At 36.5% G+C, this 24,199-nt stretch overlaps 1 protein-coding gene across 2 annotated transcripts in view; it reads right to left on the minus strand.

The window, feature by feature from the left end:
* GOSR1 (golgi SNAP receptor complex member 1) overlaps nt 1–24,199 on the minus strand; it is a 51,406-nt gene that overhangs the window by 23,579 nt on the left and 3,628 nt on the right. For both annotated transcript variants that reach the window (XM_060082151.1, XM_060082150.1), the window contains exons 3-6: nt 19,093–19,180; nt 18,618–18,725; nt 14,834–14,925; nt 11,480–11,554 (exon numbers count right to left, since the gene is read on the minus strand). In XM_060082151.1, the coding sequence (XP_059938134.1) occupies nt 11,480–11,554; nt 14,834–14,925; nt 18,618–18,725; nt 19,093–19,180 (363 nt within the window). The remainder of the gene's footprint in view (nt 1–11,479; nt 11,555–14,833; nt 14,926–18,617; nt 18,726–19,092; nt 19,181–24,199) is intronic.

A 24,199-nucleotide genomic window follows, 5' to 3' on the forward strand; every position in this document is an offset into this window, starting at 1 on the left:
TAGAAGGAATGACACTTTGATAGCAATAAGCATACCTAGCACCCAGATCTTAGTTTCTGAACCACTCTCCAATAAGAGGAACCAAGGCTGCTTGGAGAAGTGGTTGGTTCTAGAGCCAAGGCAGGGAAAATACAAGATGAGCCACACTGTTATGCCAGCTAGTACAGGAAGTGCTCAAAAAAAGGATGGGGCATGTCAAATGACAGAAGCTAATCTGCAGGAGCTCCCAATGGCCAAAGGTGAAACAGCTTGAAGAATAAAATAATGATAGTGCTGGATTATAACCCAGCGTATAAAGCAAGACTATGAGTCTACCTGGTAATAAACAGTACCGTACAGTAAAGTACACAAAAGCACAACCACTTGTAGAGGATGCACGCACGTGACAATGTACATCAGACATGTGAACTAACTTACGTGATTGGACATGCGAACGCAGGTTCGCGTCTTTGAAAGTTCACAACTTGAAGGTTCGTATGTAGGGGACTTACTTATTGTTTCAGCACCATTTGTTGGAAATATTCTCCTTTCCCCCATTGAATTATGTTGGCACCTTTTGTTGGGAATTAATTGACCATATGTTAGTTGGTTTATTTCTGAACCCTGTTCTGTTCCATTAACCTATATAGGTCCATCTTATGCCAGCAGCTTACTGTTTTGATTATTATAGCTTTATAGTAAGTCCTGAATTGAGATAGTGCAAGTACTCTAACTTTGTTTGTATTTTCTGAATTTTTTGGCTCTTCCAGGTCCTTTGCATTTCCATATAAATTTTACAGTCAGATTGTAAAAAAATATGCTGGGAATTTAAATAAGATTACACTGAATCTATAGAACAATTTGGGGAGAATTGCCATCTTAACAGTAGCAAATCTTCCAATCCAGAAACATGGTATGTTTTCCATTTATTTAGGTCTCCTTTAATTTCTCTAAGCATTTTATGGTTTTCAACATAAAGGTCTTGCACAAATTATATTCAGTTTACTTTAAAATATTTCTTATTTGGGGATGTGTTGTAAATGGAATTTTAAAATTTTAATTTTCTAATTGTTTTTGCTAGTATAGCAATAGAATTTATAATTATATATAACCTTTCATCCTGTGACCTTGCTAAATTTACTTACTAATTTAATAGCTTCTAGGTAAATCCTTTGGGATTTTCTATTTACATAATCTTTTTATCTGACAAAAATAGTTTTATTTCTTCCTTTCCAATCTGTATTCCTTTTGTCCCTTTCCTCCCTTATTGCACTTGCTACGACCTCCAGTACGATGCTGTAAAATGTGGTTAGTGCAAACATTCTTGCCTTGTTTTATATTTTAGAGAGAAAGCATTCATCCTTAAGTTTGATATTAACAGTTTTTGTACATGCCTTTAATCAGGTTGAGGAAGAACCTTTTCCTTCCTATTTTGCTTATCGTTGTTTTTCTGTTGGTTGGGTTTTTTTAGCTTTTTAGCTTGAAATAATTTTAGACTTACAGAAAAATTGCAAAAAATAGTACAGAGGATTCTCGTATATCCTTCACTCTGCTTTCCTAATGTTAATGTCTTACATAACCTAGTACAATTATCAAAATCAGTGAATTTAACATTAGTACAATAAGATTAACTAAACTACAGACTTTATTCACCAATTTTTCTACTAACGTCCTTTTTTTTAAAACATCTTTATTGGAGTATAATTGCTTTACAATGGTGTGTTAGTTTCTGCTTTATAACAAAGTGAATCAGCTATACATATAAATATATCCCCATATCTCTTCCCTCTTGCGTCTCCCTCCCTCCCATCCTCCTTATCCTACCCCTCTAGGTGGTCACAAAGCACCAAGCTGATCTCCTTGTGCTATTCGGCTGCTTCCCACTAGCTATCTATTTTACGTTTGGTAGTGTATATATGTCCATGCCACTCTCTCACTTTGTCCCAGCTTACCCTTCCCCCTCCCCGTATCCTCAGGTCCAATCTCTAGTAGGTCTGCATCTTTATTACTGTCTTGCCCCTAGGTTCTTCTGACCATTTTTTTTCTTTCTTTTTTTTTTTTTTTACTTTTTAGATTCCATATATATGTGTCAGCATAACGTCCCTTTTTATGATCCAATTCAAGATCCTATATTGCATTTGGTTGTCATGTCTCCTAAGTCTCCTTCAGTCTGTGACAAAATGGCCTAACCTTAATTTGTCATGAGAAATATCAGACAAACCCAAGTTGAGGGACATTCTACAAAAATAACTGACTAGTATTTTAAAGTGTTATGGTCATGACCTTATGCAGTTTTAGCAAGAATACTATACAGTGATGTCAGGCCCTTGAAGCATCATATCAGGCTGTATATCACGTCAACATGTCTTATTATTGATGTTAACCTAGACTGCTTAGTTAAGGTGGTGTCTGCCAGGTTTCTCCACTGTAAAATTACTATATTTCCTATTGTAATTAATTAACGTAGGGGAAGATGCTTTGAGAGTATGCAGGTACCCTCTTTCTCCTCAAAATTCCCACTAATTTTAGCATCCATTTAGTGAATCTTTCTTTCCCATTATTACTGTGCTGTTTACCTACTGATTTTTCTATTTCTATCAGTCCTTGTACATTTATTAATTGGAATTCTATAAGAAAGAATATTGGAGCTTTAATATTCATATTCATAGCAGCTTTATTTGTAACAGCCCCAAATTGAAAACAACCCAGATATCCATCAATGGGTTAATGGATAAACAAATTGTGGTATAGCATCATAAAATGTAAAGTACTCAGTTATAGAAAGGAACTGACTACTGATATAAAAAACATATAGATGAATCTCAGAAACACTATGACCTCTCAGTTCATCCCTCCACTGTTTTCCCTTGCTCCCTATGAGGCTGCCCTTTCAGGGGCATGAGTAAGGCCTGTAATCTGGGAGACAGTTTGTAAACAGGCAATAAATGAATGATATTTCTAATGTATCTACATTGATCATTTATCAGGAATGATACAGATTTTTTTTTAAAAAAGATATGATCACAAGTTTCAAGTTTCATCTTTTCCCAAAACCTTTTCTTATGTCTACTTTAGTGAATACCTACTCATCCTTCAAGACTCAAATCAAATGCTTTATTTCTATAAAACCCTTTCAGAAGCTTTAGAGTTAATCATTCCCTTTAATGTGATACTATAGTGGTATGCACAAACGTCTCCATACATTAAACTTAATTATGATGCACTGTAATTACCTGTTAACATTTCTCTTCTGCCCCTGACTCCCATCCTAGTGGAGCTCATTAAAAACAGGGCAGAACGTCACTAGGCTTTATCTCTTCTCTATTTCCAACACCCAGTACAATGCTTTCCACATTGTAGATGCTCAACAAATGCTTGGTAAAACAATGGAAATTGAATATATATACACTACATCTTCTTTAACCATTCATCTCTTGATGGGCACTTAGGTTGTTTCTGTATCTGAGCTACTGTAAATAATGCTGCAATAAACAGAGGGGTGCATCTATCTTTTTGAATTAGTGTTTTCATATTCTTTGGATAAATACCCAGAAATGGAATAGTAGGATCATATGGTAGTTCTACTCTTGATTTTTTTTTTTTTTTTTTTTTTTTTTCTTTTTGCTGTATGTGGGCCTCTCACTGTTGTGGCCTCTCCCGTTGCGGAGCACAGGCTCCGGATGCGCAGGCCCAGCGGCCATGGCTCACGGGCCCAGCCGCTCCGCGGCATATGGGATCCTCCCAGACCGGGGCACGAACCCGTATCCCCTGCATCGGCAGGCGGACTCTTAACCACTGCGCCACCAGGGAGGCCCTACTCTTGATTTTTTGAGGAATCTCCATTCTGTTTTCCATAGCAGCTGTACCAATTTACATTCCCACCAACAGTGTATGAGGGTTCCCTCTTCTACATACTCTTACCAACATTTGTTATTTCTTGCCTTTTTTATAATAGCAATTCTAATAGGTATGAAGTAATATCTCAATGGATAAAGAAGATGTGTTTTATATATATATATATATACATATATATATATATACACACACACACACAATGGAATACTATTCAGCCATAAAAAAGATGAAATATTGCCATTTGTGACAACATGGGTGGACTTTGAGGGTATTATGCTAAGTGAAATAAGTCAAATGGAGAAAGACAAATACCATATAATTTCACTCATATGTGGAATATAAAAAATGCAAACAACAACAAAAAACCAAAATAAATGAACAAACCAAACAAAATCAAATACATAGATACAGACAACAGAGTAGAGGTTACCGTAAGGGAAGGGAAGGGGAAGGTAAAATGGGTAAAGGGGATCAACTGTGTGGTGGCAAATGCGAACTAGATTTTTGGTGGTAAGCAAGCTATAGCGTATACAGAAGTAGAAATATAATGTTGTACACACAAAACTTCATTATATAATGTTATAGACCAATGTTATCTCAATAAACAACAAAAACTGATATAAAAAATTATATGTGCATTTAGATAAATGCAAAGAAACAGATGAAATGCAACTGGAATTTGAAAACTCCCATCTAAAAATGAAGCTTAGGAATAAATAAACCACTTATTATACTAATGAAAATCTAATGAGCAATAAATGAAGAGAATGATTTAAAAACACACTCTGAGCTTTAATAGGTAATCAGGGTTAGCTGATATTTATTCCTACATACCATTTTGGCATTGAAGGGCCTCAGAGGGCTGGAGTCTGTCACCTAGCTCTAGGTACACAATTCTAGTTACTAGTCTACTTTTCTGTTCTAATGCTGCTACGGGCAAGAATGGCTCAATGTAATTTGAGAACTGGTCTACTACATGTCAGGCACTGTACTAGGCAAAAACTTTACACATTATCTCTAATTTTAAGTGTTTTAACACTGTGCAAAGTAAGAATTCAATCTTCCCCATTTAAGACAGTAGAGAGTCAGAGGGTTTAAGGCCCTTGCCCCCATATATACAGTTCACACCAGGATTTAAACTCAGATCTGTTTGGCTTCAAAACCCATTCCCTATCTATTATACCAATTTAAGGAATAAATCCATTAAGGTATCTTAGTCAAGATAAAAGTGGCAAGTTAATAAGAGGAAAAACTAAAATGTCTATTTATATGTTCTTATGATGTGATCCAACTAAATGAAATGATAATTTAGGAACCGACATATTATGTAATATTTTAAATATTTTGACTACTTTGAAATACTGCCAAAGGTCTGGTTTAAGTGTCAAGAATTTTTAAGGTGATGTGCTTAATATAACCAGTTTGCAATTCCAGTTGTAATCATGCCATTCCCACAAATCAGAGTACTTCCATGAAAACAAACAGAGCCTCTAAGTATGGATGAAATTCCTCAGCTTACCTTCTTAGCTGGGTCTATATAATTTCAGAATTTGTTCCTCTTTCTTCAACTCTCTCATTAATTTTATTATTCTTGGCAGTATAAAAATCTCACCAGTTGGGCTTCCCTGGTGGCGCAGTGGTTGAGAGTCCGCCTGCTGATGCAGGGGACATGGATTCGTACCCCGGTCCGGGAGGATCCCACATGCTGCGGAGTGGCTGGGCCTGTGAGCCGTGGCCGCTGGGCTTGCACGTCCGGAGCCTGTGCTCCGCAGCAGAAGAGGCCACTACAGTGAGAGGCCCGTGTACCGCAAAAAAAAAAAAAAAAAAAATCTCACCAGTTGCTTTTCCTATAAATTTTTGAATGAAAATTTCAATTTCTTTCAATTTCTCTTTGCTAGGTCTTCTTTATAGCTGCCATCTCTGGGGAGGAGGAATTGTTGTTATGATGTGTGTCAAGGACAAATAACTGGGCTAATGTGAGAGGGTAGATGACAAATAAGTTTTATCTGGTGAATTAGCTCTAATTAATTTCTGCCTGGAGAACACTATGTAAAGGATTCTGAGGCTACATCAGAAGGCAGCCAGGAAGGAAACAAAGAGTAGTAAGAAAGGCTAGTGGAGAACCAGTAAACTTCAGTGTTACAGTGGCCTAGGTTTTCAAGGAGGGAAGAGATTAAGAGTATCAAGTGCGGCAGAGCAGTCAAACAATATTAGATTTGGCCTTCAGGAGCTCATTGATGTCCCCAGTGACAACATGCTCAGTAGGCTGTGAGGGAAGAAGTCAATAGGCTAAGGAGGAAATGAGTACTGACACAGAGACAGCAAGTGTATTCATAAACTAGAGAGACAGAGCCAGTATAGAAGATGACTGAAGAGTAAAATGGCTGAGGTAGCAGGTAAGGACAGAGACAGAAGCCAGATGGATGTATTAGCCTTCCCAGGAAAAAAACTAGTCCTCTAAAAACTACAGGAAAGGGGTAAAGAAGGGTATTCCTGTATGTGAATTTGTACTAAGGAGAAAGAACCTTAAAAATTCAATGAAGTAGGAGTTAAGGACCTCTCTTTTAGGTGGAGGGACCAGAAAGTCAAGAAGGGGAATGAGACGTTTTGGTAAAGTTCTTTTTTTTTTTTTTTTTTTTGGCCGCTCTGTGGCATGTGGGATCTTAGTTCTCCAACCAGGGATCGAACCCGTGCCCCCTGTATTGGAAGTGCAGAGTCCTAACCACTGGACCACCAGGGAAGTCCTGGTAAATTTCTTGAAAAGAATGAGAGAGACAACTAAACTGGGTCAAGCAAGCAAAGGGTACTGGGCAATGCTGAATACTCAGACGAGGTTGGAAATAATGAATCTAAAACAAAGTTAATCTGTATATTGGGTGCTTTCTCTTTAACCCTTAAATAGAGGAGTAGAACAGTAGACTGTGGATTGGGTTGGCATTTTACTAGGGTACAGAAAAAGACAGGAGCACAGAAAAGGCCAAATGTTGGGAATATTTCAGTTGATCAACTATGAGAGCCAAGCTAGTGAGGGTAGGAGAGGTTAAAGGTGAGAAGAAAAATATAAGAGAAGCTAGTGACGCTGCAGATAGGCTTGGAAGAATAAACTGTGTTGGTCAGAATGAAATGTTAGAGTTGAAGATTTTTGAAGTGGTACAATCACAGGTGAGAAAATGGAGGCAGCAGCCTTGGTAAAAGGTGGCTAATTTTCACGTGGAGGTGATGATCACTGGCAGTAAAGAAGTCCAGCAAGAGGCCAGGCTCCTTCTATTTGTGTAGACTTATCTCCTAATCCAAGTTTCTCACCAGTACTCTGAAATTTGTCAACTTCATTAAGGTAAATGTGGAAGACATGTTTTATTCAAATGACAAAATTCTTCTAAAGAAAAAGGTGTCAAAACAGCAATAATACAATCAGCCCCACACCCTTTAAAAATAAATATGAAGAGAGATAAGATCATACAGGCAAAAGTTCTTTAGAGGGGAAAAAAAAAGAACTTTGAAATACAAAACTAACTCAAATACTCCTTTCAAAAAGGAAAATATAAGGAAGCAACGAAAGAGAACAAACATATAAAGGAAATTAATCTAAACAGCAACCAAAGAGCTCACAGGAATGCATCCACAGTACAGCAAAAAACAAACAGCTACAAGCTTGACACTCATTCAAAGCCAGCATTTTCTTCTGACATACTGAGACTCAGGGAAAGACAAGTTAAAAAAAAAAGCTAGGGACTTCCCTGGTGGCACAGTGGATAAGAATCCGCCTGCCAGTGCAGGGGACACGGGTTCGATCCCTGGTCAGGGAAGATCCCACATGCCGCGGAGCAACTAAACCCGTGTGCCACAACTACTGAGCCTGCGCTCTAAAGCCCACAAGCCAGAACTACTGAGCCTGCGAGCCCCAACTACTGAGCCCGCATGCCCCAACTACTGAAGCCTGAGCATGTAGAGCCCGTGCTCTCCAACAAAAGAAGCCACTGCAATAAGAAGCCGGCGCACTGCAATGAAAAGTAGCCCTCACTCGCTGCCAACTAGAGAAAGCCCACGCACAGCAACGAAGACCCAACGCAGCCAAAAATAAATTAAATTAAATCTTAAAAAAAAAACAAACAATGAAAGCTAGCTTATCTACCAAATAGGAAGAGAAATTACTATCTTCTGTAAGATAAACTGCTACAAGCTAACAACATTTACTTTTAGACAAAAAGAATATTAAGAAGAGATTTAAAAGCAATTCATTACAAAGTCAGTTTTTTTAAAATAAAGGTTACCATTCATTTATAAAAATTGCTTTACTCTTTTTCAAGGCAAAAATATGGACTTTTTTTTTTTTTTTTGCATTACGCGGGCCTCTCACTGTTGTGGCCTCTCCTGTTGCAGAGCACAGGCTCCGGACGCGCAGGCTCAGCGGCCATGGCTCACAGGCCTAGCCGCTCCGCGGCATGTGGGATTTTCCCGGACCAGGGCATGAACCCGGGTCCCCTGCATTGGCAGGCAGACTCTCAACCACTGCGCCACCAGAGAAGCCCAAAAACATGGACTTTTGAAGTAAGTTGTAGAAATTTACATTAACATGAAAAAATATTTTATGAAGAATCAAATAAAAATGTAAATATGCTTTTTGCCATAAAAAGTATGACCCTACTGCACAAAATCAAATGAGTTACTTGAGTTACTGAGTAGTTTAAAAAAAACCACCTTTATTCATGAAAGATCAAACTAAAAAGTACCCTAACAGCAAATCTGGCCTCTTCATTACAAATGGTCTTGCTGCAATACATAATCTCTTGCTGTCCATTTCACTTTTAGGTTAATTTAACTATTACTTCTTCTTTTTAAAAAAATTTTTTTTTGGCCACTCCACGTGGCTTGTGGGATCTTAGTTCCTGGACCAGGGATCGAACCCGGGCCCACGGCAGTGAAAGCTCACGTCTTAACCACTGGACCACCTATGCTTCTTCTGCCTGGCTGTTTAACCTATGTTTCCTCTAATGAAAATATATTTCTTATTTAAAAAAAAAATCTATTGCCTGAGAGTTTTCGCCTATCTTCATGGCATGAGTTAGAAAAAAATCAAGTAACTGTTCCTGAGAGCACCGGTAGAATATGCTACTAATGGGACTCTAAAGTAACAAAACTTTAGAGGGAATTTTGACAATACTATATCAAAAGCTTTAAAAATGAATATATTTTTTAATCCTGCAATGCCAATTCTAGGAATTTATCATAAGGAAATAATTACGGATACATGCAAAGACTTCAGTATGTACAATAATAAAAACTAGAAATAATCCAAAAGGCCAACACTCATTAGGTTACATGAATTATGGTTTATCTGTACTATAGGATATGTACACTATTAAAAGTTAAAAGAACTATTCAAAAACAAACAAAAAATTATCAAATAACATGGGAAAAGGCTCACAATCTACTGATGAGTAAAAAATGGTATAGCATCTGTACTGATAAGTGTTTCAAACTGTCTTTTCTGTGTTGCTGAATTATTATTCATACTTTCTAAAATGAGTACTATAAAAAGTATGTATAGCTTTTATATTAAAAAGTTATTCTAAAAAAATTCTTCCTCAAAGCACTTAGCAAATGAAAGAGAGACAACATTGAAAAAGAGAAACTTATTCATATCATTATTACTTTGTATATATGTTAGTCCGTAATTTTATATTATTTTATTACTTAACAAGTATTTATAATTTACACAAAATATTGATTTTTCTAAAACATATTTGGAAGCTCTGTGTTTTAATACTGAAAGCAATGACTAAACTCTTGTTATTAAGATTAAGCCTTAGTGTTAACAATTCCCCTCATTTATCAGCTCATGTTCTACTCAACTTCATGCTGCCTCAGTTTCTCTCTGTATGGAGTGAGCACATACTAACTTCTCACAAGAATGCTGAAAGGAATATATGTAAAGTATATCATACATAAAATCACCTGAGAAACAAAATGGTAAATACCTTTTGATTGCCAATCTTCTTATCATTTTTATAACCTTAAACAAATTATTTAAGTTGTGTGCCCCTGAACTATTATATTTATTTTCCTGTAAAATGGACAATATTAAACTCCTGAAGGGTTTTCTTTGAATTACTAAAATTAATGCAAAAGTAAAATTTTTCATATAAAATTTTTAATAAACAATGTGTTCTGAAATAATGAAATGAAGAATATCAATTTATATAATAACTGGTATATTCTTTTCAGCATCTAAACATCCTTAAAGTAATTAAACTATTGCATTTCTGTTTAACTTCTTTTGGGGTTGATAAATATAAAAACATTAATGCAAGCTAATGTTTATTTTTATGCTACTTGAGTATCTTATTCCTTAAATTACTCTGTACCCCAAGAATATATTAATATAGTTTTGGATATAACGCAAAATTCTTTTTATGGTGGTCTCTATCAAATACAAAAAGGACCAAAGCTGTAAATAACTATAAACTAAACATACTCTAGGAAAGGCTGCCCCCTTGTGCCAATTAATAATATTTAACATATTAAGAAATAACAACTTTCTGACACTAGAAGCACTCAGACTTCTACTAAAAAGGTCTTGATCTTTCCATGTTCTGATTTCAACAGCTCACATTTAAAGTGGTAATCTTTAAAGAAAAACAAATTGAACAGTACATTAAGCTCATATGGACATGACTAATTTATGACATTCAGCAGCAAATATCAACATAATTCATATCATTTAACTATCATGGATATTAGCTGCTCAAGTGCTTACAGGCTGAGCTCAGAGAGAGAAGTAATTTTCTGATCCTTAAGTTCTATAACAAAATACAAAGAAAATAATTAAAGAAACCAGTGTATTTCAGAAGAAAAATAGATAAAGCAGGGATAGAGTATGGTGGCGTGTGTGTGTGTGTGTGTGTGTGTGTGTGTGTGTGTGTCTCTCATTCATCCAAGTTTTTAGGGATTTTCTTCTGAGTTCTTGGAAGATAAGATATTTTCTTTGAATTTGATGTATGGCCAATTACCCTTTGTAAAGCTTCCTGACATATATAAGTGGTATCAGGCCATTCAAACGTAAGTCAATATCAATATTATTACTATTATTATTATCAGTAATCTATAGTAGTGGACAAAGTATTAGAGCAATAGACTTGCTAAAGAAAACAAATATTGAGGCAATAAAAGACACATTACAGGTAACAAATAAGTAATGAATGCATTTTTTTTTTTTTTTTTTTTCGGTATGCGGGCCTCTCACTGTTGTGGCCTCTCCCGTTGCGGAGCACAGGCTCCGGACGCGCAGGCTCCGGACGCGCAGGCTCAGCGGCCATGGCTCACGGGCCCAGCCGCTCTGCGGCATATGGGATCCTCCCAGACCGGGGCACGAACCCGTATCCCCTGCATCGGCAGGCGGACTCTCAACCACTGCGCCACCAGGGAGGCCCATGAATGCATATTTTGTATATCTGATAGCATCATATCATTCCTAATTATGGTCAGAACAGTTGCAATTCTATTTCTACCCAATAGGATCATTAGAAAAATTAAATGAATTAGCATTGATAAAGCACTTACTATAATAAACACCATAAAATGTTTGCTATATATGTAAATAAATAAGTAGGTACTATATAGTATGCATTTTTTCAATAATACTTACTTTCGAAGGTGGTCATGTTCTTTCAAAAATAGTTCAGTTCTTCTGTTGTTTACTCCAGACCCACTTTTATATGACCTAGAACAAAAATAAAGAAAAGTTAAGAACATTTTTGGTACATGTTATAAAAAAGGATTAAATGATTGACTCAAGTAATATCCAAAGTGGACAAACTGAGCCTCTCCATAGTTTTGAATAAACAATTAAAATGTATAATCCTTTTCATTTCCTTCTAAAAATAGCATCTATCATAAATAGATAAATATGAATGGCTAACTTAGGCCTAAGAATTTATTATTTTTCACCAAAATAATCCAACATTCTTAAACAAAAATCTTACTTTTTCCTTTTTTTGATTTTATATACATTTATTAACTCTTCTAAAAGTGTTTTTGTATCAGTTGCCAAAAATTCCAACTCACTAAAAGTACATGAAAAGAGAATATACATTCGTTTATTCATTAACTCAGCAAATATTTATTCAACATTTGTGAGGTACCAGACATTATAATAGTAAAACATGCTACCTAGCTACAGGTTGGTCATAGACAGTTTAGAGAGGTACATAAATTATATAATTGTAATTCAGTGTAATAGGAACTATTATGATAATAGTTACATACAAAAGAAGAGAGTAGTCATTTCTATAGGGCAGGAGGTAGACTAGATTGTGAGAAATACAGAAACATTCTTAAAGAGAGAAAATCCTTAAAGGGTACCCTATAGAACGAGTGATAATTTAGTTATAAAAAGTGGAAGATTATTCCAGGAAGGAAGGAGAGTGTGCAGCATCATGAGGTGTGGAAGAACAGAGTGTCTTCAGAAAACTTTGCATTGTCCATCTTGAAGAGTAAGGTTTGGGAGGATACTGTAAAAGATGAGGAAAGCAGAGGCCTTTAAAGCCATTACTTTTCCTTTCTTTGTCTATTATCTCCTATATCTTTATTTTCCCCAAGTGGGAATAATACTTTGTTGGGAGTTTTTTTGGTTTTTTTTTTTTTCATTTTTGGCCGCATTGGGTCTTCGTTGCTGTGCACGGGCTTTCTCTAGCTGCAGTGAGCAGGGGCTACTCTTCGTTACGGTGCTCGGGCTCTAGATGCACGGGCTTCAGTAGTTGTGGCACGCAGGCTCAGCAGTTGTGGCTCTTGGGCTTGGCTGCTCCGCTGCATGTGGGATCTTCCCGGACCAGGGCTCGAACCCGTGTCCCCTGCATCGGCAGGCAGATTCTTAACCACTGCGCCACCAGGGAAGTCCAGGAATACTACTTTGGATTGATTACTACACAGCACATGGGGTGGGGAAGCTACTGAAATGGAATGTTTCCCTTCACAACGATACACGCAGTCCATCAACTGAAGCCTAAGGAACACAAAAAAGAAGCTAAAGATCTGCCAGTTGTGGCATACTTAAGGATTTCTATCCTGGTCTTAACTTCATTACAATTTACTAGAAAATGTTTTGTATCATTACTATCAACACTTACACATTTCAGTTCCTTACTTACAAAGTATCAAGAACAAAATAAAAAATTTAAGTAACCGCACATACACTGCAGTAAGACAAAAGAGGGTCATGCTGCTAAAACTGAACTACTGGCTGAGAGTAGGGCTGATGTGCAAAGTGCAGTGGGAAAGAAAACACCAGGAAAAGCAGCATGATATAACCAAGAACACACTGGACTTGGAAGACTGATGACTAGTCAGTTAACCTTAGATAACTCTTAATACCTAGTTTTATAAAATGGGACTAATAATTTATATCTATACCAAAAGATTACATGAAGTCAAAAAAGAGAGAATATATGAAAAAGCAGTGTGTAACTGTAGAAAAAATTCTTAAATGTCAGTTATTACTACTATATCTCATTTCACTAATCATATTCTGCCATGTATTATATTAATTTGAGTATGTGCCTTACTCCCCTCTAGCATCTAGAGGGCCATGTTGATCTTTTCATTTCTACCTTCTACTGTGACTGACATATTATCTTACTCATGGTTGGTAATCAGGAAATAGTTTAGTAAATGGATGAACATGTTTCTTTTACGATCATCTTTTAGAAAACAAGTTATTACATTGGAATGCAGTCTAGTAATTCCCACAAATTGCATGGTAGTTAAAAGCCTACACATCAAAGGCTGTCCGCTACACTGATTCTCAAAGCATTCTTTAAAATACCTATGTAAACAGACTATACAGAAATTAGACACAAGACTTATATGTGCCAAAGAACTAAAAATATTCCAAAATTCCTAATATGGCAAAAATGTTTCATTTTTTTCACTCCTATATGTTATACAAAGTACATATGACTAAATATAAGAAACATAGATAAAACAGAGACAAACAATAAAAATTAATTTTCCAAGATAATTTCTGGAGGTAGAAATACAACTTGTGACTGGATAATCCTGGTTTAGAGTTTTGGACAAAAATTTTGCATGGGATGAATATTAAATGATCTCTCCTGCAAAACTGTCTTACTGTTACAACAAAATAAAGGAACTCTAAGAAAATGTTTATCAGAGTACACATGATATATATCAGTTCATGATATGGTAGTACACATCATAGTTCATGAAACATAAGTATCATACTTATGAAACTTAAGTACCATAAGCTTATCACAAGTGAGACAATGATAGGCATCAACAGATGGTCCAAAAGTGGAAAGTCTGCAGCTTTAATTAGATGCCCAATGGATTTAACCCTGTCAGTCATGTACAGCTGCGAAAAACATTTTGAAAATGTGTAAAATGCTAGAATATATTACTAAAGGTGAGGTAAAGGAATGGAAGAAAAGAATACATTTTTAAAATTATGAGTTAAGAGCAGCATAAAAATGTTGGGAGTCTTTAAATAATTTGACTAAAGTTATGAGTCTGCATAAAATCTGGAAAAAAAAAGATTTCAGATTCCAGGGAAGTAAAGGCTACTTTGACAGCTACCTAAGTATTGATATGTAATTGTTGGGGCAAGGGAGAGGGTAGGGGGATAGACGGTAATCAGGAAGGGAAACGGACAGCTTCATTTATTGGTAACGTTATAATGCTTAAGGTGGGTGGTAGGAGGTCAGAGAAAAACTCACGAAGACATCACCTAAACTGGACTTTGAATTAAGACAGGAAAGTCAAGGTTGGCAGGAGCCAATGATAAAACTAGGGGAAACTGGAGATAAGACCAGCAAAGTAGACTAGGACTATATTGGAGCAGCAATGTTTAAAGAACAGTGAAATGGGAATTAGAAACCTTGAAATCTAAACCATGGTTCTGCTACTCAATTTGCTGTTAATCATGGATATACTCTAAATCTGATTCTGAATAAACATCCTACAAAAAATATAAAAGGTAACTTACTCAATATCCTTTCGTACTGATCCCATGAGATTCTCCCTTTCCCGTATTGCCACAAAGTTTGCTTTGGTTTTATGGAATTCATGTGTATAATCCTGCAATCAATCAACATCTAGAATCAACACCAGCTAACTAAAAATTTTCATCTTATTGAGCCAGTTATGTATTGTTATATTAGAAATTTCTGCCCAGAAAACTGCTATGTAAGAAATCAAATTGCCAAGAGGTAAAAATAACATTATAATCACTTTCCTGAAGAGTGACCAACTTCTTTCAAATGAAAACAATTTGGAGATAGGGTAACAGTGCCACTAAATCACTATCCTTTGTATCACCTAGTACCTTGTCTTATGGGGCAGCATTGTAAAGAAAAAATAATTCTCAGATAACATGACTTCAAATAGCCTAGGATAAAACTTAAGAGGCTCCTTCTACTCATCAGTGCACCCAATGGGGCTTATTTTCAAATTTCACCTTTTTGGAACTCCTGCATAAATTTAATTCCTAAACTAATCAAAGGAAGAACAGAAGAGAGTTGTAAAGAATAAAATAATTTTTAAATATTTTCCTTTCTTTTTCTACCATATTTTTAAGTTGTTAAGGAGTATTCATTACTTTTAAAAATTCCTATCAGTATATAAAAAAGATAAAAAACATAATGCCACCTCCCAGAGAGCCCTTTAAAAACAAAAGTAATACATGAACATGGGGTACCATGAACTAAAAGAGCACCAAAAAGAACAGAAGTAAAAACCATCTTGTTCCACCGTTCTTAATATTATGATCACTTTCTTTCAGTTTCTTTCAGGAAATATGTTTTTGCATATATGAGTTTATTATTTCTTTCATTTATGATAAAGAAATCATACTATATTCTGCAGCAACCTTGTTTTTTGTAGTTCATAAAGTATCAAGTAATCCTTCCATATCAGCAAATTGAAATCTACATTCTTTTTAATATTTAAATTATAATTATAGTAATTTAATAAATTCTCTACTGATAAACATTTTAGTTGCCTTTTTTTTGCTGTTAAAAAATGCTTTAATAAACATTCTTGTGTATATATTTTATTGAACTAAATGTATTTAAAGGGTAAATGCCTAGCAGAATAACTGGGTCAGAGAATCTTACATGAATTTCATAGTGTTAAAATGCCTTCTAGAAAGACTACACCAACTTACATGACCAGCAAATGGATGAGTGCCCATTTTTCTACACTCTTGCCAACAATGGGTTAAAAATGCTTCAATATTTGCTAACATGACAGGTGGAAAATCATATCTCATTTTTTTCCATATCTTGATTTATATATTTTCATTTGGGAATGTGGCTGACCATATTTTTATGATTTTGGCCACTCATTTTCTGTAAAGAAGTTCATATCCTTTGCCCATTTTTCTACTGGGTTGCTTTTTTCTTATTTCTATTATCTCTGTATATTAAGCAAACTAGTCATTTATTATAGTTTCTGGTATCAGGTCTCGCTTAGGAAAGTCCTTTACTACCCCAAAATGTACAATTTCACCCATGCTTTATTCTGAAATTTTATTGTTTCTTTTTCTACATATAAATCTTTGATCCAGTTGGAATTTACTCTGGATAGGAGGAATGAGATAGAAATTGAGGGTTTTTTCCCCTCAAATAATTAGCGAATTGTTACAGCTTTATTTATTTTATAATCCCTCTTTTCTCCATTGATTCAAAATAGCACCTTTATCAGAAAGTAAATTTTCATGCATGTTTGAGTCTATATATGAACTCTACTCTATTGGTCTACTTTTTCTCCAGAATCAAACTGTTTTAATTATTCTAGCTTCTTAACAGGTTTTAACAGGTGGCAGAATTAGGCATCCTTTACTACTTATCTTCATTTTCACATGGGTTTTTTTTTTGGTTATTCTTATATGACTATAATTCCAAATAAACTTTGGCGTCATTTTGCTGTTTTTTAAAAAACGAAACAAACAAAAACCCCTGTTATTTCCACTGGGTTAACATTCAATATATAGGCTGATTTAGAGAGAAACCTTCCCATCCAAAAGCAGAGTAAACCTTCTTTTATGTTCCTCAGTAGAGTTCTATACATTCTTATTAAATTATACATAAAATTTTTATAGTTTCTTCCACTGTACTTTCTAACAGATTATTGTTTGTGTGTAGGAAAACTACTTGCTTTTATATATTAATTTTATAAGTTATCAACTTACTGAATGTTTCCAATTTTTTTTTTAGTTAGTTTTCTTGGTTTGTATTAGCTATATAATCTTATCATTACCACAGAATACAGATTTTGTCTCCCTTTTCAGTATTTATATCTTATTCTTTTTATTGTGTAACTGAACAACCAAGAACTTCTAAACAATGTTAAACATCTATGGGTATTGTGGGTATTCCTGTCTTGCTTTTTCTTTTTTTTCAAATAAATTTATTTATTTACTTTTGGCTGCGTTAGGTCTTCGTCGCTGCACATGGGCTTTCTCCAGTTGCCGCGAGCAGGGGCTACTCTTCGTTGCAGTGTGCAGGCTTCTCATTGTGGTGGCTTCTCTTGTTGCAGAGCACAGGCTCTAGGCGCACGGGCTTCAGTAGTTGTGGCATGCAGGCTCAGCAATTGTGGCTCGCGGGCTCTAGAGCGCAGGCTCAGTAGTTGTGGCACGTGGGCTTAGTTGCTCCACAGCATGCGGGATCTTCCTGGACCAGGGATTGAACCCATGTCCCCTGCACTGGCACACGGATCCTTAACCACTGAGCCACCAGGGAAGTCCCTCCTTGTCTTGTTTTTTTTTTTTTAGTGGGAAAGCTTTTAGTGCTTTATTATTAAGCATTATGACAGATTTTCATCTGATGTACACATCTTTGCATTAGGTAAATAAAGTATCCTTCTAGTCCTATTTTTAACAAGTTTTAAAAATTAGAAATGGTTGAATTTTTTCAATATTAAAAAATTTGGGGACTTCCCTGTTGGCACAGTGGTTAAGAATCCACCTGCCAACGCAGGGGACACAGGTTTGAGCCCTGGTCCAGGAAAATCCCACATGCCGCGGAGCAACTAAGCCCGTGCGCCACAGCTACTGAGGCTGCACTGTAGAGCCCGCGAGCCACAACTACTGAGCCTATGTGCCACAACTACTGAAGCCCGTGTGCCTAGAGCCCGTGTTCCGCAACAAGAGAAGCCACTGCAATGAGAAGCCCGCACACTGCAACAAAGAGTAGCCCCTGCTTGCCGCAACTAGAGAAAGCCCGCGCGCAGTGACAAAGACCCAACGCAGCCAAAAAAAAAATAAAAACAAATTTGCCTTCCTATTTGTACCACTATATTTTTAACACCTCCCATGTAAGTCTTTAAGTTTTTTCATTTTATTGGTATACTTTTAATATTTTTCTCAAACAACACACTAAATATAGCAAATTACTTCTCTTCCATGTTCTCTTCAAAGCCTGATGAAAGTATACTCTCAACCACCATATGACTGCTTAGGCATGACCTCTGGCTATTTCACTGTCTCAGCTAGCTAGCAAGATCTTCCACAGTAGAAGTATACTTACCTACTGATGAATATTATTCAATTTTACCAGGCAAAAGCAAGAGCTACTAACCATTTTCAGAATTTTATAATATCAAGGAGAGAAAAAGTAAAACCAGACAAACTTCTATAGCATGGCATTTATCCTCTTACAAGATTTTTCCCTTTGTTCCCCTACATACACGTGAACACATTCTATTCACAGAGTAAAACAACCCCTAAAACTTCCTACAGTGACATAAAAATCTCAAGCCCAGTGTACTACCTGCAGTATGTCTCTATGTCGCTGTAATGTATGCATCAATGCCGCATTCAAGGAGGGGACACCAGCACTGTTGGTATATTCTGCCATTTTATCATTTACTCCTGTAAGCTAAAACAGAAAAAAGAAAGAAAGAAAGAAAAAGAAGACCAATAAAAACACTTTAGAAAGCACTGTAAAGAGGTAAAAGTAAATTATATGCCTATCTGCCTTTCTGGCTAACAGCAAAAAAACAAAAACAAAACCAAGAAGACAGCAGGCAAGGATTCAGTATTTCCCCAAAATAATCCATAAAAGGCTAAAATAACATCCATAGGACCTGGGAATGGCTGTCATCAAAATTCAAGTGGCCTGGGGAGGCACACATCTTGAATGAAAGGGTGATTTCAATAAATATGTCTGCATTAATATAATCTAGTACCATATCTAACAGGTACACAGTTATTAGCAAAACAGCCATTTAACAGAAGGTACTTACCCTTGCCAAAAGCTGTTCAATCTCAATCGCCATAGTTTCAAACATTCTGTCTTGGCTTGATCCATTTAAAAGGGGTGTTGTGTCAGAGCTGAAGAGAAGTTCAAATAAAGAGTATCCATGACTTAAACCTAATCCTTTAAAATATACTTAAAATAATAAGGTCATTATTCTTAAAGAGGTCAAGTGGAACCCCGGAGTCATTCTTTTTGTTTCATAAGAAGTTATAATTTTTATAGAAGTTTTTCTATAAAGATCACACATCCTAAATATTAAATTCAGTATAAAATATAATTGAATGTAAGACTGTCCCAAGCTTTAATACATCCAGTCTTAATAATGCAAAGAAATTCTAAATGCTTGTTTACTGTTTCCCAAATAAAAGTAACTTAAGCTATGGCAGTGCCCAATTAAATGCTGTATCTAAAGGAACAAGTTATGTGAAATAAAACTGCAGATCTATGTAGTACAGCATCTAAGAAGAGCCATAAAATGTATTACAAATTATGTTAGCTCTGTGAAGAATAACCTTTAAAATTTTTACCTCAATTATGGTTCCTGAGACCTTAATTTTTTTTTTTTTTTTTTTTTTTTTTTTTTTTTTTTGCGGTACGCAGGCCTCCCACCGTTGCGGCCTCTCCCGTTGCGGAGCACAGGCTCCGACGCGCAGGCTCAGCGGCCATGGCCAACAGGTCCAGCCGCTCCGCAGCACGTGGGATCCTCCCAGACCGGGGCACGAACCCACGCCCCCCGCATCAGCAGGCGGACTCCCAACCACTGCGCCACCAGGGAAGCCCCCCTGAGACCTTAATTTAAGTTCTCTCTTCCTTCTATGACTCTTTCCAAGAAGAAATAAAATTGAGATTTAAACAATCCACAGATTGGATAAATAGTTATTAAATAATCAGGAACTGGCTTTAAGTCTAATACAGATAGCCACGTTCAGCAGGGAAGTTTTAATACCAATCCTTTACATTTCCACTTATATTATATAATTGTTTCTGTTTTGCTTTGCAAAAATGTATTTAATTGTCTTCTGAAATCTTAATAGTCAATCCTAACTTTTTACAAGTGAAACTGTGTTTGACAAATTCAAATTCTAAAACCACATGTCTTGAAAGTTTCATTTGTCTCTTCTGAAAAACCATTAATCTTCATTAGGTCCCAAATGGTATATACTATCATATGAGCAGCTGCAGCTCAATACTGATCTTAGTTATACTGAACACAGATAAATACCAGGAAATGACTATGCTCTCCAACCTTACTGAAGACTTTTCCTTGCCCTGTGACAGTTGCTTGGGTGCAGTAAATGAAAAGATTAAATAACCAGTTTAATGGTAAATTTACCTCGGCTCTTTCCCTTTTCCACATACACATCTACAGCAATAGTAACAAGCAGTCAAACAGCCAACAAGGAGGATTTTTATTTTAGGATGTTTAACTAGGTCCAAATTTTTATTTCTTTAAAAATTTTAATTTATTTGCCTTAAAATATCTCATTCTTGATCATGTGTCAGAGCCAACCCAAGGTTCTCTGCTTATCTCTTAGAACATGCCTACGTGAAATGCTCTATATACTACTAATACAGATCCTCCCCTACCAGAAATAAGAAAAAGAACAATGGGCCAATAACATAAGCTCCGTCAGGAGGAAACCTGCCTATGTCTTGCTCACAGATATATGCCTATCACTGAGAATAGTGCTTGGCACACAGTAAATGCTCTTTAGATACTTGTTGAATGAATGAGGAGACAATCTCTACACTCACCATTCTCAGGGAGGTATGAGTCCAGGGAAAAGGTCAAAAACATACTCTCCACAATACTAAGATTCAGTTAAATTTAATTCATTTTATAAGTACATGGTGATTCATAGACCATAAAGTTCTCAAAATACAAAAAGTAAAAAAATTACTCCTAAAAGAAACTTCTGGTCATCACTGAGTTTATTCATTATGATGTGCTTTCAACCTGGGCAACAAACAAAACACTTTAGAATGCACATTGGATCTTGGTCCTCATGGCTCTAGGTTTCTCATTAAAAGGGACAGTGAGGCTGAAGTAATTTCACAAACTCATTTCCAATTTGTTGTAGAATTTCTGAGGGAATGTTTTTGAATAGCTTCCCCTTTAAAGGAGTCATAAAAGTACAGGCACACCTCAGAGATATTGTGGGTTTATTTCCAGACCACCACAATAAAGCAAGTATCTCGATAAAGTGAGTCACACTAATTTTCTGGTTTCCCAGTGCATATAAAAGTTATGTTTACAATTTACTGTAATCTATTAAGTCTGCAATAGTATTATTCTAAAAAACCAATGTACATATCTTAATTTAAAAATACTTTATAGCTAAAAAATGCTAACCATCATCTGAGCCTTCAGTGAGTAATCTTTTTGCTGGTGGAGGGTCCTGCCCTGATGTTGATGGCTGCTGACTGATCAGAGTCTAAAAGGCTGGGACAATTTTAAAAAACAAGACAACACTGAAGTTGCTGAATTGATGGACTCTTCCTTTCTTGAACAATTTCTCTGCGGCAGGCAATGTTGTTTGATAGCATTTTGCCCACAGTAGAACTTCTTTCAAAATTGGAGTCAATCCTCTCAAACCCTGCTGCTGCTTTATCAACTAAGTTAATGTAATATTCTAAATCCTTTGTTGTCATTTCAACGATCTTCATAGCATCTTCCCCAGAAGTAGATTCCATCTCAAGAAACCATTCACCTTTAAGAAATTTATATATCTACAGGAAACAACTCCTCATCTGTGCAAGTTTTATCATGAGACTGCAGCAATTCAGTCACATCTTCAGGTTTCACTTCTAATTCTAGTTCTCTTGCTATTTCCACCACATTTGTAGTTATTTCCTCCACTTAAGTCTTGAACCCCTCAAAGTCACCCATGAGGTTTGGAACCAACTTCTTCCAAATTCCTGTTAATGTAGTTATTTTGACCTTGTCCCATGAATCATGAATGTTCTTAATGGCATCTAGAATGGTGAATCCTTTCTAGAAGGTTTTCAACTGACTTTGCCCAGATCCATCAGAAGAATCACTATCTATGGAAGCCATAGAAATGTATTTCTTAAATAATAAGACTTGAAAGTTGAAACTACTCCTTGATCCAAGGGCTACAGAATGGACATTGTGTTAGCAGTCATGAAAATAACATTAATCTCATTGTACATCTCCATCAGTGCTCTTGGGTGCATTGTCAATGTGCAGTCATACTTTGAAAGGAATCTTTTTTCCTGAGAGTAGGTCTCATCAATGGGCTGAAGATATTTAGTAAACCATGTTGTAAACAGATGTGCTGACATCCAGGCTTTGTTGTTCCATTTATAGAACACAGGCAGAGTAGATTTAGCATAATTCTTAAGGTCCCTAGGATTTTTGGAATGGTAAATGAGCACTGGCTTCAACTTAAAGTCACCAGCTGCATTAGCCCCTAACAAGAGAGTCAGCCTGTCCTTTGAAGCTCTGAGGCATCAACTTCTAACTATGAAAGTCCTACATGGCATCTTCTTCCAATAGAAGGCTGTTCTGTCTACACTGAAAATGTGCTATTTGGTGTAGCCACCTTCATTAATCACGTTAGCTGGATCTCCTGGATTACTTGCTGCAGCTTTTGCATCAGCACTTGCTGCTTCACCTTGCTCTTTTATGTTATGGAGACGGCTTCTTTTTTTTTTTTTTTTTTTTTTTTTCCTTTTTTTGCGGTATGCGGGCCTCTCACTGTTGTGGCCTCTCCCGTTGCGGAGCACAGGCTCCGGATGCGCAGGCCCAGCGGCCATGGCTCACGGGCCCAGCCGCTCCGCGGCATATGGGATCCTCCCAGACCGGGGCACGAACCCGTATCCCCTGCATCGGCAGGCGGACTCTCAACCACTGTGCCACCAGGGAGGCCCGACGGCTTCTTTCCATAAACCTCTTGGATCAACCTCAACTAGCTTCTGTAGCTTCCTCCTCTCAGCTTTCACAGAATTGAAGAGTTAGGGCCTTGCTCAGGATTAGGGCCTGGCTTAAGGGAATGTTGTGGCTGGTTTGACCTTTTATTCAGACTCAAACTTTCTCCATATCAGCAATAAGGCTTTTCACTCTCTTATCATTCATATGTTCACTGGAGTAGCACTTTTTAATTTCTTTCAAGAACTTTTCCTTTGCATTCAGAACTCGGTTGTTTAGCGCAACAGGCCTAGCTTTCAACTTATCTCGACTTGCAATATACCTTTCTTACCAAGCTTAATCATTTCCAGCTTTTAATTTAAAGTGAGAGACATGCAACTCTTCCTTTCACTTGAACACTCAGAGGTCACTGTAGTTATTAATTGGTCTAATATCAATACTGTTGTGTCTCAGGGAATAGGGAGGCCTGAGGAGAGGGAAAGAGATGGGGGAAGGACCTGTCCACGGAGGAATCAGAACACACACAACATTTATCAATTAACTTTGTCATCTTATACGGGTGCAGTTTGTGGTGCCCCAAAACAATTACAAAGTAACATCAAAGGTCACTGATCACAGATCACCATAAGAAATATATCCTAATAATGAAAAAGTTTGAAATGTTGCAAGAATTACCAAATGTGACACAGATACACGAAGTGAGCAAATGCTGTTGGAAAAATGGCACCAACAGACTTCTAAACACAGGGCTGAAACCTTCAATTCGTAAAAAAATGCAGTATCTGTGAAGCACAATAGAGCAAAGTGCAATAAAACAAGGTGTGTCTGAATTAAGATCATGATACACAGAGAACACAGGAAAAGCATCATGTAATCATATCTCTTAACAGTTTGGAGTTTTAAAATTGTATACTCACTGGCATAGTCAAATGGGAGACATAAATTCAGGAAAAATGCTTTCTAGTGATAAAATAAGTTTACTCATAGAAAAGAACATTCCTCATTCCCTTTACCTGCTAAATAAAGGCAAGCCGAAAGCAATGCATTGCAATCAAAGCTATGTGACATGCCAATAGCTTACTTTTAGCTCCTAAAGTCAGTATGTTGGCCCTGCTATCTTTAATTCTTTAATCATGTGACCTTGTAAAAAGAAGCAACACTGCCTACAGTACTGAAATAAGACTTTTGTTGGAATGTACAT

Source organism: Mesoplodon densirostris, chromosome 18 (genome assembly GCF_025265405.1).
Source record: "Mesoplodon densirostris isolate mMesDen1 chromosome 18, mMesDen1 primary haplotype, whole genome shotgun sequence".
NCBI lineage: Eukaryota > Metazoa > Chordata > Mammalia > Artiodactyla > Ziphiidae > Mesoplodon > Mesoplodon densirostris.